General features: G+C 44.2%; 1 protein-coding gene across 1 annotated transcript in view; it reads left to right on the forward strand.

Annotated features, from left to right (window-relative positions):
- The window catches only part of IL12RB1 (interleukin 12 receptor subunit beta 1), a 200930-nt gene that overhangs the window by 150567 nt on the left and 35400 nt on the right, over positions 1-14963 (forward strand). The window contains exons 11-12 of the mRNA XM_082260759.1: positions 10717-10872; positions 11739-11885. Of these exons, the coding sequence (XP_082116885.1) occupies positions 10717-10872; positions 11739-11885 (303 nt within the window). The remainder of the gene's footprint in view (positions 1-10716; positions 10873-11738; positions 11886-14963) is intronic.

Here is a 14963-nt window from a genome sequence, read left to right on the forward strand (position 1 = left end):
GGTCAAAAAGTCTCGAAAAATATCATTGACAAAATGCTGAAATGTAGCAGGTGCATTACACAAACCGAAGGGCATCACCAGGTATTCAAAGTGCCCAAATCGGGTACGAAATGCCGCCTTCCATTCATCCCCGGCCCGTATGCGGACCAAGTTATACGCTCCTCGAAGATCCAGTTTTGTAAAGATCGTTGCTGATCTGAGTTTTTGAAAAAGTTTGGGTACCAAGGGTAAGGGGTACCGGTTCTTGATTGTGACTTTAAGTTCACGGTAGTCGACACAAGGTCGAAGGGAATGATCCTTCTTCTCAACAAAGAAAATGCCCGCTCCGGCCGGAGAGGTGGAAGGGCGGATGAACCCCTTTTTCAAGCTTTCATCAATATAGCCCTTTAGGGCCAAGAGTTCTGGTTCAGATAAGGGAAAAATCCTACCGAAAGGTACCTCAGCCCCGGGGAGTAACTCGATTGGACAGTCATAAGACCGGTGAGGGGGAAGAGTTTCCGCCCCCTTGTTGCTAAAGACATCCAGAAAGTCCAGGTAGGCAGTAGGAGCAGATTTATAAACTTCGGAGTCTGAGTCCATACATAACAAAGGTGAACCAGGGGAATCTGATAAGCAGTGCTGGCAGCAATAGGAAGAGTTGAACTGGATCTCTTGTGTAATCCAATTGATGTGTGGGTTATGAGCCTGCAGCCACGGCATCCCCAAGATGATAGGAAGCAAGGGTGAGGTGATGACATCAAGACATAAGAGTTCTTTATGGCAGGAAGCAATGATGACAGGTACTGGTATGGTCTTCTGTGAGACTAGTCCGGATTTAATAGCGGATCCGTCCGTAAGGTGAACAGAAAGCTTCTGAGTCTTGGGTTGCAGAGGGATCTGATGCTTGGCAGCAAAGGTTTGGTCAATAAACCAACTACAGGCTCCTGAGTCAATGATAGCTGGAACCTGAATAACTCTTCCTGGTAACTGTAATAGAACAGAGAGATTTAGATGAGAAGAGTTGTTAAGCTGAGTGAAAGGCCTGGGAGGGGAGATAGACAGGCACTTACGGAGTTTGGCAGGACAGTTCCTCACGTAATGACCTGGTTCCCCGCAGTACATACACAGATTATTCAGACGCCTGCGTTGGCGTTCTTCCTGGGTGAGCGAGGGACGGAATAGGCCGAGCTGCATAGGTTCAGCGAAATCACCAGCAGATCCTGAATTCTCAATGAGAGCGGGACCAGGAGGACTGGGGACCCGAGGAAGCATCCATACAGGGCGATAAACTCCGGTAGACCTCTCAGACCTGCGCTCCCTTAACCTCTGATCGATCTGAATAGAGAGCTTGATGAGATCGTCCAGGGAATGTGGCACTCCAACTCTGGCAAGTTCTTCCTTTAGGGATTCTGAGAGTCCCATACGAAACTGGTAACGGAGAGCTGTGTTATTCCAATTTGTATCTGCACTCCAACGTCTGAAATCAGAGACATAGTCCTCAACCACTCTGCGGCCTTGTTGGAGAGAATAAAGCGCAGTTTCTGCAGTGGCGGTGCGTTGAGGGTCTTCATAAATCTGGGCCATATACTCAAAGAAGGAGGATAGAGTATTAAGGGAAGCAGCCTTCTGTTCCAATAGGCGGTGGGCCCATGACTGGGGCTCACCCAGTAGCAAGGAAACCACGAATCCAACCTTTGTGGTTTCCAATGAAAAGGTGCGAGGCTGTAGGGCAAAGCACAGTTCATGAGCAGTGCGTAAGGCTCTAAATTTGCTGCGGTCACCAGAGAATCTTTCTGGGGTAGGCACTCTCGGTTCTGGAGGTAACATCACAACTGATGGAGGTGCAGGGTTTCCGGTGGAGGATGAGGAAGCAGCACTGGGAGCGGAGGTAGTAGAGGAGAGGGATAGGACCCGTTCCTCCAGTTGAACATAACCTTCCTGTAAGCTCTTCATGGCCTGTGTAAGGCCAGCCAGGTGTTGGCAAAGTTCATCCATGGGAGAGGTTCCTCGCTCAGGCTCAGACATGGCTGTCTCGTACTATCACGTACCTGGCGGGTGGAGCCTGAATATGCTGAGGAAGGCCTCTCTTACACCTCTGACTCGGGGCCCCTGGTAGTGTAAACAGGAGGCGCAGGAGTACAGAGTCGCACGAGTGCCTGATGGCGTGCTGGTGCTGGTTAATAGCAGAGTAGGATGTCAGGTGGCCACAGAACTCCAGTGGAGAGAAGGCAGCGGGTGTGACTGGGAGCTTCCAGGAACTGAAAGTAAGCAGAGTTAAACAAGCCGGGTCATACACAGAAAGAGCAGATCAGATGAAATCGTTGGAGCAGAAGGATGGTCAAGGTCAAGCCGAGGTCGATGCAGGCAGGAGGCAGGGGTGGTCAAAAGCAAGCCGGGTTGGTATTTCACAGGAGACAGGTAGCAGATGCAGGGAACAACAGGGGAAGCTGAAGACGAGACAGCACTGAACCTGTGTGCTGATCCAGCTTAAATAGTGCTCTTCCTTGATGAGAAGGGCGGAGCCAGGATTAGCCTGTGGGTTTAACTCTTCCTCTGCCAGAGCCTTCCTGACACAGTGTCAGTTAGCGTCAGTGTGTTTTAGGCAGGATGAAAAAAAATGCAAAATGTGTACCATTGTTTCTGGGCTGTATTACAGGTACAAACAACTAACATACATTTGGTATTCCTGCAATCATCAGGAGCAGGAGATTTTATTTTGGGCTGTTCTTTGGTTGTAAATTATGATAATAGCAAGATATATACAGCTACATTTAAAAAAAAAATGTTCAAGCCAGTTTTCCTTTGATAATAAAAAAAATAAATCAGGAGATATCAGCTATCATTTACCACCAAAAGAAAGCTCAATTAGTCCTGAAAAAACAAGGTATAAGTCACCTGGATGCACAAAGTAGTTGTAATGATATGTACGGTATTATTAACACATCTCAAAGTTGCAAAATTGCACTTAGTCATTAAAATTAGTTTTACCCGTGAAGGGGTTAAGAAACACCTTGAGATTTTGGGTGTACATTGAAATGTTTTCTATCCTATAGTGAGGGGGTTTTCCTATCATTCAACAGCAATCTTTTGGTATTCTATGCAACCAAACTAATAAAGCTAGAAAAGAGAGGAATTGGAGTGGTTTGTGTTCCTCATAATTGATAGCAATGTCCTGAGACTTCCATTTCCTGTCTTTATACCCACAATGCACCCTGTCTGTATTGCCGAGCTTTTAGCTAGTATGTCTTAAAAAAAAAAAAAATGCTGAATCTTTTGTATTAAATTTTTATATGATCCGCTCCTGATATGTCTAAGATTTCATAAGAGTCCACCCATCTGAACTAAATATTTCTAAATTCTAGCCTCTTAGGTTATTTTATATAATGGAAAATCAGCATTAATCTTTTTTTTTTCCAGGCCTCCATACCAATAGGTTCAGTGAATATTCATTTTAGCATTTCCCAAAAAAAAAAAAAAAAAATTGTAATACATTTCTTAGTGTCATTGCTTCTCAATTCATTCTCAAACCAATAAACACTTTAGTCTCCTTATTCTGACCATCAATCAGAGCTAGATTTCCATCTCTAAAGTTTATATGCACACAATCTTTAAAGTCCAAAGCAACACCCTGCTGTTAGGATTACAAATAAGTGGGTGTATAATATAATGCAGGTGCAAACATACAGAGGGCATCAGTTTTGTGTGTGGAACAGTGTACAGTGTCCAGGGGTCTGCCAAATGTGATGCGCAACAATGTGCAGTGGTTTTGATTATGTAACATGCATCATGGTGTACAGAACGAGGTGATCTGGAGAATGTAATATGCAACATAGTGGAGTGCAGTGGTCAGGAGTATGTAATGTATGCCACGGAAGTAGTGCATCGACTTACAGTATTTAATGTATAACAGGGTTCAGGGGCTTAGCGCATGCGAGGCATAGCACAGTATACATAGAGGAGGGATTTAGAGAATGTAACATGCAGTATAGAATATACTATAGATTGGTGCAGTCCCGCTAAAAAAAAAGCCCCCTTACATTTGTGTACAGTTGTAAAGTGTTCCCTTACATTGTTGACTCTATGTAAAGGGACACATCACCACGGATCACCAATAGAAGAAGGTACTTTTCTGACTACCAATATATGAAGGTACATTTAGTGAAATCCCCTCTTCCAATAGTGGTCAGTGAAGAATGTGCAAACTTAGAGAGGGAGAGAGAGAGAGAGGGAGAGAGGGAGAGAGGGAGAGAGGGAGAGAGAGGGAGAGGGAGAGAGTGATAAAGCAAAACAAAATGATATACAAAAAATATACAAATGCATACAAAAACTAGCAATATGTATACAATCAATATTCCAAAATCAAAACAGATAAAAAAAACAACAAAAAAAAATATCTTAATTAGAAAAGAAAAAATCCAAAAACGTACATTATTAGGCAATGTGGAAAGAAAGAAGAGAAAAAGGGTTTTCTTTAAAAACTGTGCGGCTGACACCTAGCAATCCATGGGGAGACAACCAGATGCCAAAGACCCGATTGGAACACACAAGGAACTAAGGCAAGGATAAGCAATCAGATCCTAATGTAGAAAAATATATAGAAGGATTTCTCCATATGGGAAAAATTCCCATCTCCGAACCTGGCATTGATTTACAATCATGCAATTCACTGTCTCCCTTTGGCCAATTCATGGCAATGGGAGGATTGTTTTTTACATATATACACTTCTTATTTAGAGCCATCTCCATTCCTTTGCTGGAAAGGAAGGAGTATACATGGCTGGTTGAAATACAGGTATTGTACTCCTACTTTCCTATTGGGGCTAATAGCAATTTACTTGATTTGAATCCCTATACTGATCTAAAAATATTCCCTCTTTTTTCTTTTGAATATGTTTAAGCAGCAAACATTCCGGGATCTCCAACCGGAAGTTTTCCATCTACTTTGGATATCTATTCCTTGGTCGAATTATCATTTAGATAAAGATAAAAATCAATATTTTTTTTTTTCCCATATGGAGAAATTCCTCTATATATTATAGTGCATTATTTCTCTACATTAGGATCTGGTTGCTTATCCTTGCCTTAGTCCCTTGTGTGCTCCAATTGGGTCTTTGGTGTCTGGTTGTCTCCCCATGGATTGCTAGGTATCAGCCGCAGCAGTTTTTAAAGAAAAACAATTTTCTGTTCTTTCTTTCCACATTCCCTGATAATGTAGGTTTTTTGATTTTTTTTTCCTTCTCTAATTAAGATATTTGATTTTTTTTTTTGTTTGTTTGGTTTTTTTTTGCATCTGTTTTTGATTTTGGAATATTGATTGTATACATATTGCTAGTTTTTGTATGCATTTGTATATTTTTTGTATATTATTTTGTTTTGCTTTATCACTATATATATATATATATATATATATATATATATATATATATATATATATATATATATATATATATATATATAGCAGCCATGTTTGTGTCGTCCAGCAGCCATTTTCTTGTGGTTTGTCACTGGAAATAGAGGCGGCCATGACAGTGGAGCCCTGTGGGCAGCAATTTTGGCGGTGGGAGCCCCTCCTCATCCCCTGGTGCTGACTCCTGGATCATTTTACTTCCTGATCGCCGATCGTGTAGTACAGATTATCCTGGTGGCTGCAGGTGCCTGTTTATGTGAGTGGTGAGTCTGGTGGGGACCTCTACCTCTCTGCTGAGGATCACTTGTTGCTTTGTGCCTGGTGACCAGGTGGTGCTGCCAGTGCAGTAGGTGTGGTCCCTTAGCAGTGTTTTACACTTTTTGTGGGGTCCACCTAGTGACTCTTGGAGTCTTTGGAGCACATTTCCCCACCTGATCCCCTCACTGAGGCTGCGGGGCCCTCCGAGTCCCAACCATCCATCCATGCACTGATGGCGGTCCTGGAGTCCCTTGTGTTCTGGGTGGAGGTGGCTTGCGGGCGACAGGCTAACAGTAAGTGCTCCCTGCCTTCTACTGTCTCTTCTGTCTCATCAGATCGTGAATACAATTCAGCCGCAATGGACGTGGATCACTCTGCTGGATCTGCAAACACTCGCCTGGAATTCTCTGATAGTGAGGATGGTTCCTCCACGTCTGCGACTGCGCACAAAAGGGCGCTGGTCGATGCACTGATTGTATCTGTGCGTGAGACCCTGAAGATGGAGGACGCAGCTGAAGCTGCGACGGAGGCACGGTGCCCTTTGGCACTCACAAGCCATCCAAAATGGCAAAGGTGTCTCCTCTCCCTGCCTATTTTGACAGAATTGTCACTAAAGCGTGGGGACGACCAAAACATCCCTGTGGGGTCCCTAAGCACTTTACTCGGCATTACCTCTATGAGGAGTCCCTTCTTAGGAAATGAGTTGTGCCACCAGTGGTGGACCCTTCGGTTTCCAGATTAAACAAGGCAACCATGATTCCATTTGAAGAGTTCACGGCCTTCAAGGATCCGGCTGACCGGAAGGCGGAGGCGGTGGCCTGCATTAGGTACACTGTGGCTGGTTCAGCAATGAAGCTGGTATTCACCATTGCCTTATTGTCGCAAACTCTGACCAATTGGGCTAAGCTCCCACACTGTGACCTGGAGAGGGAACCGTTCCCCCCTGCCTTTGCTGAGCTGGCGTATCAGCTGGTCCTGGGGCTGCAGTTTATCTCTGATGCCTCTTTGTATGCGGCTCCCCTGATGGCTCACCTCTCTTTTTTGGCAGTGGTCCTTCAGCGTGTTTTTTGGCTCAAGCGCTGGTCTGCGGATCAGGCTTCAAAAAAGGCATTGACTGATGATCTTCCTTTTCAAGGAGATCACCTGTTTGGAGCTACCCTGGATGACATCATTAAAGATCTCACAGGGGGGAAGAGTACTTTTCTTCTGCAGGCTACAAAGAGCAAGGAACCTCGTCATAGACGTGGGCCTTCCTTCTTGGCTCATAAAATGTTGTTTCGTCCTTCCGGGTCAAATGACAAAGGCTCAAAGCCTTTCAGGGTCTCTTCTAGAGGATCCAAATGAACCTGGTCTGGGAAGCCAAGATTACGCTTCTCCAGACCCGGGGACAAGGCTTCTTCTGCATGAAGGTGCGCCCTAACCCGTATCGTGGGGTGGGGGAATGTCTTCGCTGGTTTCCGGACCCATGGACTTTCCGGGTGCAAGACAAGTGGGTCCACAAAGTCATTCAGACAGGCTACAAGATCGAGTTTTGCTCTTGTCTCCATGCAAGGTTTTTTCCTTTCAACTTGCGCCTGTCCCCAGACTGCTTACAGGGCCTGTTTGGGGCAGTACAAAACCTGTTCCATAAAGGGGTGATTGTCCCAGTTCCGACCTCAGTACATTTTCAGGGTTTTTACTCAATCCTGTTCACAGTTCCCAGGAAGGAAGGCAAAGTGCGTCCAATCCTGGACCTTAAGGCGCTTAACTGCTTTGCGCGGGTACAGAAGTTTAGAATGGAGTCCATTTGAACAGTGGTAGCATTCCCTGCGTCAGGGGGACTTCCTCGCCTCTATCGATATCAAGGATGCCTTCCTTCACATTCCAATATGTGCCAGTCACCAGCGTTTTCTCCGTTTTGCTGTGGGAGAGGAGCATTATCAGTTTGTGGTGTTACCCTTTGGTCTCACATCTGCTCCTCAGGTCTTCTCAAAAGTGTTAGCCCCGGGGCTAGCTTTGCTACGCCAACCAGGGATCGCAGTACTGGGATACTTGGACGATCTCCTTCTGCCAGTGGAGTCTCCCCCTGCTCTGGTGGAGAACCTAGAGATCACCATACGAAGTCTGTGGGCATTCAGCTGAATTTTCAGAAGTCTGCTCTGGTTCCATCCACAAAGCTGGACTATGTGGGCCTGACTCAGGACTCCGCTTTAGCCAGAGTACTCCTTCCTCTGGACAAACTCCAGAAATTGCAGGCTGCAATTCGCCTCCTGCTGTTCAACATATGGTCATCCCTCCGGACTTGCATGCGGGTGCTGGGCCTGATGGTGTCTACATTCAAGGCGGTTCCATTTGCACAGTTCCATATGAGGTCCCTCTAGAGGTCGCTAGAGAATCAGATCCGGCTGAGTCAGGGCACAAAGGGGTCCCTGATATGGTAGTTTCATTCTCCGGGGCTTCAGCTGGGAAATGTCTTCCTCCTCCTTGTATTGGACAGTGGTCACCATGGATGCCAGCTTGTCCAGCTGGGGAGGCGTTCTCAGCAAGCATTCTTTTCAGGGGATCTGGACGCTGGAAGAGTTCTGACTCATTATTAATGTCTTGGAACTCTGAGCGATCAGTCTGTGTCTGGATCATTGGACGGATCGTCTTCAGGATTGTCCAGTGCATATTCAATCGAACAATGCCACGACAATGGGTTATGTCAATCACCAAGGGGGCACAAGAAGTGTCCTGGTGGCTCTGGAGGTAGCAGGCATTCTAAGGTGGGCAGAATGGTTCATTCCAGCCCTCTCCGCCGTACACATTCCCGGGGTGGAAAATTGGCAGGCAGATTACCTCAGTCGGCAGGCGTTGAACCACAGGGAGTGGTCCCTTCATCCTGAGGTGTTTCATCAGCTGTTTCTCCTGGGTGGTGCCCCTGAGGTGGATCTGTTGGCATCTCAACTCAACAGAAAGGTGCAGAGGTTTGTTGCTCAGTCAAGGGATCCTCTGGCGGACACCACAGATGCACTGGTGGCCCATGGGGTCAGTATTGTCTGATTTACACCTTCCCTCCTCTTAAGCTTCTCCCAAAAATTCTATGCAGGATCAAGGCAGAAGAGATTCAGGTCATCTTAGTGGCTCTTGACTGGCCTCGCTGGGCTTGGTACGCCGATCTGGTGCAGCTGGTCGCGGACGTTCCTTGGCAGCTTCCTCTCGGGGAGAATGTGCTGTCCCAAGAACTGATCTTCCATCCTGCTTTACAGTTGGTGGCTTTAACGGCTTAGCTGTTGAAGGCCAGGTACTGAAGGATAGGGGTTTATCTGAGTTGGTGATTCCTGCACTGTTGAAAGCTAGGAAATCTACCTCTATGAAGATCTACCATTGTATGTGGAAGGCGTACATTGCGTTGTCTGAGACTCTTGGGAGTTCTTCCTCGCTCCTTCTCCGTGGCTCAGATCTTGACCTTCCTTCAACTGGGGATTGAACAGAAATTGGCCTTGAGTACCATCAAGGGCCAGGTGTCGGCTTTGGTGGTCTTCTTCCAATGACCTTTGGCCACATACTCCCTGGTGCGTACCTTTCTTCAGGGTGTCCGACATTTGGTTCCTCCAGTGTGAAAATATTTGGGAGATTCCCCTGCTTACGCTGTCCCAGAAGGTGGTCTTTTCAGTGGCTATCACCACTGTGCGCAGGGTGTCAGAACTGGCGGAGTTATCCTGTTGTTCACCTTACATGGTGATTTGTAGGGATAAGGGGATTCTTCGCCCCTGTCCATCATTCCTTCCGAAGGTTGTCTATGATTTTCATTTGAATGAAGACATTGTGTTGCCTTCCCTGTGTCCCAGGCCTAAACATCCGAAGGAAATTGCCTTGCATGCCTTGGATGTGGTCCGGGCAATTAAGTCAGACTCTTTGTGCTCACAGATGTTATCCACTTCCTCTGCGACAATTTTTAGATGGATCAGACAGAGGGTGGTTCAGGCCTATTCCATCAGGGGTCAGGTTTCTCCTTTCCCTGTCAAGGCACACTCTACTAGGGCGCTTAGTGCCTCCTGGGCCTTCCGTCATCAGGTGTCAGTGACGCAGGTTTGCAAGGCGGCCACCTGGTCGTCGATGCACACTTTTACAAAGTTTAATACAGTGGATGTGTTGGCATCTATAGATGCTTCTTTTGACCGCAAGGTAATGCAGGCTGCTGTTTAAGAGGACCTGATCCTCTTTGAGAATGTTGTTTTTTCAGGTGGGCTTCAGTTGTTTGGTTGAGCTCCTGTTGCCTGGTTGGCTAATATTTAGCCTTGGGAATTTTTTTTGTTGTTCCAACCCCTCATGTTTAACACTGCTTTGGGACATCCCAATGGTTATGAATATCAGGAGGTGTGTCTATCAATGAATGAAAGAGAAAATGTGATTTTTGACTTACTGTAAAATCCATTTGTCTGATGTTCATTGACGGACACAGCACCCACCCTTCTGTGGAGTTATTATTCTCCTGACACTGCTTGTAACAAAACTGAGTGGCTATAGCAAAGAGAGGGAGTATACCCCCTGGGACTGCCCATGGGTGTAGTGGGAATTCTTTTCTGCCTAGTGTCCTACTCCTGTAGGGGGCAGTATAACCCAATGGTTATGAATATCAGAAGCTGTGTCCGTCAATGAACATCAGAGAAATTGATTTTACAGTAAGTCAAAAATCCCACTTTTATGGCGAGTGAACTTGTAACTAAAACATTCGGCATCTATTAGGTTGTCAACTCATTCCTTTTATTACAGGCTCCTTGGCTAGGTAAATTCAGTCTCTGCACTGACTATGTCTAGTCAGTCACAGGAACTGTAGAGGTCATGAATTGCCATAAAAAAAAGATGAGCTGGAAAACTTGTGTAGGTGTGTACAACTGCTTTTATATGGACAGACCTTGCAAAGCATTAATAAATGCATTTTCTACCAATAAGAATAAAACATTTAAAGAGAAGAATGTATGTTTTGCCTGATTTCCATATACCTGAGTTTTCATACTCTTTAATCAAAATCCATCACTGTAGATTAATTCACCTTATTGCTCTGTACTCATTCTGAGCTGTTTGCTGAAGTCTTGATTGTTCTTTCTCAGCTTCAATGTTCATAGGACCAGAAAATTTCACCGTTGTAAACATTACTTCCCAGTCTGTCCTCTTGCAGTGGAATAGTTTCGATCTTCAAAAGTGCCATGGTCTTCTGAAAAACTGGGAAATTACTATTACAGTCCATAACACGAGCATCACAAGGAGTAAGTTGATATATTTCTGTTTAGTCTAATAATTTAATTGGCTGTGTTATTTAAAGCCAAATGCAATCCACAGAAATATAGTTTTCATAGTCTTACGTACGCTTTTCTGTTAGAGCAGCTGTGCTGGTTGTCTAAATAAGAATGTGGACTATATGTACCATTCTAAATTGTATCACTGGATGCTGAATTAGTATTTTGCACTATAATTGCGCACAACTTTTGTTTTGAAAATTTAGTGAAGGACACTTTTACTAGTTTTTCTCTGTTCTGTAAAGATGTAGACCCCACCAACTTTGTTCTCTAGTATTTGTAAATATTTACTATTCTCCTTATTGATGCATTTCTTTTTTTCAATCCATTATATCCCCCATCTTTAAGGCTCCGTTCACATGTAGGCGTTTTGGGGCGTTTTTGGGGAGTTTTTCTGCTCTAGGATCAGCTCTCAAAACGCCCAACAAGACAAATCCTATTCATTTCAATGGCCCCTGTTCAGATCTGAGCGTTTTGACGCTGTAAGCAAAACGCCCAACGCTCAAAAAAGTACATGAGCTTCTTTTTGGGCAGATTACAGGCGTTTTCCATTGGTTTCTATTCAATCTAAAAACGCCTGCACAAAAAACGTCTGTAAAATCGCGGTAAAAATCGCGGTAAAAAAACGCGCGAAAACGCTACACTCAGGTGTGAATGTAGCCTTACAGTTTACACCCCCTATCAGACAGTATAAAAGCCTAATTAGGAAACATTCAAAGGATTTTTTTTGTTGTCTGACAAAATGCAATACACTCTACTTTGTTTAAAATCAAAACATCATGAATGAAACATGTTCTTTTTTATGGTTCTAAAACATTATGTGCAATTATTTTAAGGAGAAAAATCCTCTGTGACTCAACACCTTGTACAGGGCCTGCCTGTGGGATTTCACTGCACCTTTGAGGTTAGAGGGGTCACTGCCTATGGAGAATACACAGGAAGAAGTACAAAATTTGTTTCCAACTCACAGACAGGATTGGAAGGTAATTTTTTAATCCATCAATATTGTGCATTTTACAGCTGTACTTTTTACACACACATTTTATCCAAAAATCCATCAAACCACATAACTGCCAATCCAAAATACCTCCCCCTGTCAATCCAATTATCATTCTGAATTACCAGATAAAATAAGTAAAATATGACCATTTTCCTAAAAAAATTAAAGTGGTTGTAAACCCTCACCTTGTAAAGCAACCCATTCAGTTTAAAATAGAAATGAAAGGCAAAATATTTGTGTATGTATATTAAAAAAGAAAAAAAATTATAAATACCTTACTTCCCTTTTTTATATGTGATCACATTCCCTCTGTTCTCAGCTGCATAAGAGCTGGGGAAAGGAGAAGCAGCAGTACACTGAGCTTCCGAGTAAATGGCTATGCAGCGGGGGAGAAAAATACATTGAGGTCTCAGCATAGCTAGATAACTGACTATGGTGTGTTTGCCTGCTTAGTGTGGTCAGTTTTTAATAGTAAAGCGGAGGGGCTGGCAGGAAAACCAGGGATTTCACATACTAGCAACCGGACTACTTTTTATTGTTCATAAAGCCATGGAGATGGGTTTTGAGCTCATAGAAGAGGAGGGACTGTGATTTCCATGTTGAAGCTACAGTTTGGTTTGTGGCAAAAAGTTAAACATGGCCTATGCACACTGGTGTTTAAATAAACAGTCTATCTGATCATGCAGGAGAGCCATTTATTTATTACATTGTATTCAAGTATGGGTCAAAATACTTCATATCAGAATGTGGTGATGAACAGGCATGTCCACTAAATATGTTTAACATCGCCAATGTCATAACAACCCCCAAGGAACCTACTGAGGCAGTTAGATAAAAATGAGTTACCCTAAACAGGACCAGATACCAACATATTAGCACCTCTTATGCCTCCTTATAAATCCTGAGAAATAATTTGGGAAAAGCATTTAGAGATGTTCAGCGATATCCAATCAGCCATATAGCCAGACCTCATCATTTTCGGAGGCAGGGAAATAAATGGATTCTTTAATACAGACTTACCTGTAAAATCAATTTCTTGAAGTATATCACGGGACACAGAGCCATAAATCATAAAATTTGGGTTATATAGCCACCTATAGGTAGAGGACACAGGCAACCAATCAGAAAGGATGCCCCCCTATATAACCCCTCCCATACAGGAAGTACCTCAGTTTTGTAGCAACCAATAAAGGCCCCATAGAAGAGGGGAGGGACCTCTGTGTCCCATGATGTACTTCAAGAAATGGATTTTACAGGTAAGTCTGTATTAAAAAATCAATTTTTCTTTTCGTACATCACGGGACATAGAGCCATAAATCATAACATATGGGATGTCCCAAAGCAATGCATCTGAGGGGAGAGGGACACCAAAAAAAAAATACTGACATCCAACCACACTGCGGCTAAATGCAGATTCCTCCTGGGTCCCAACATCCACTCGATAAAAAACGAGTAGAAACGAGTGAGCGTATGCACCGACGACCAGGTCACGGCTTGCAAATCTGAGCCATAGAGGCTTGATGGCGATGTGTCCAAGAGGCACCTACTCCTCTGGTAGAATGTGCCTTTACAGGAAAAGGTGGAACCTTCCCTTCTAAATCATACGCCTGGGTAATACCCTGGCAAATCCAATGAGAAATAGTAGACTTAGATGCTGCCAACCCCTTCCTGGGCCCTTCTGGCAGCACAAACAAGCTGTGAGGATCTGGAAAAAAGGAAGGTAGCATAATGTCCTGATTCAAATGAAAGGCTGACACCCCCTTGGGCAAAAAACCTGGGTGTTCACGTAGAATCACCCTATCTTGATGAAAAATCAAGAATGGCTCTTTACAAGAAAGAGCTGCTAGTTCCTAAAGCCTTCTAGCCAAAGTTATCGCAATAAAAAAAAAACAGTTTCTTGGTCAGAAGAACCAGGGGAACCTGCCGCCATGGCCTCAAAAGGCTGTTTTTGTAAAACTGCCAGCACCAAATTTAAATCCCAAGGACATAATAGTGGCTTCAAAGGTGGAAGCCAACGTAACATTCCCAGGACAAAGGTCTGAACCAACGAATGGAAAGCGATCGGTTCTTGGAAGAAAACCGATAAGGCTGAAATCTGCCCTTTAATAGTGCTGAAGGCTAATTTCATATCCACCCCTGCTTGAAGGAAAGCTAGAATTCTCCCGATGATATATTTGCAGGGATGCCATTTCCTGGCTTCACACCAGGTAATGTAGGATTTTCAGACCCTGTAATAAATGTTTCTAGAGACTGGTTTCCTAGCATTTATCAGGGTATAAACTGCAGGGCCAGATACACCCTGCTCCTTCAAGATTAAGGCTTTAATAGCCAAGCCATCAAATTTAGAGACTGTACAGCGGGATGGAATACCTTGAGAGAGTAGGTTCGGACGCAGTTGAAGGGTCCAAGGCCTTGTCACTGCCAACCTTTGGATTTGTGCATACCAAACCCTCCTCAGCCATGCCAGAGCTACCTGGATTACTGGTTTCCCCTCTAGCAGGATCCTGCCAACAGACGCGGTATCAGCTGCACCGGAGGAAAGGCATAAATCAGGGAATACCCCTCCCAAGGAGTCAATAAAGGAACCACTCCAAATGCGAGTGGATCCCTGGTCCAGGACACAAATCTCTTCAATGAAATAATCCATGAAGGGCGCCTCATCCATATAGTGAGTTCCCTTAACTGCTGCCCCTTTAAGTGAAAAAACACTAAAAACAAAAATAATACATATAAAGCAGACGCTGTTAAGTGATGGCTAATGTAGATATAATGGAAAATAACATACAAGTGTGCCAATATTGTAAACACAACAATACACTATTGCTATATAACCAGCAAAAATGATTAAAAGGTGAAGCATTCACGGTCCATATACAAAGAAGTCTTCTTAAATGGAATAAATTGGTGCTCAATAAATGCTGTCACCCGTACCGTGCCTTCCTATTTTGATTCAAGTGCTCTACCTCGTGATAAGACTTATAAATCTGCTCACCAGAAGCCCCATGTCCCAGGGACCATACAGCCTTATCAGCAATCAGGACACCTGGATGGGTCTGCACCT

Source organism: Pelophylax lessonae (genome assembly GCF_965119305.1).
Source record: "Pelophylax lessonae genome assembly, chromosome: 1".
Classification (NCBI taxonomy): Eukaryota; Metazoa; Chordata; class Amphibia; order Anura; family Ranidae; genus Pelophylax; species Pelophylax lessonae.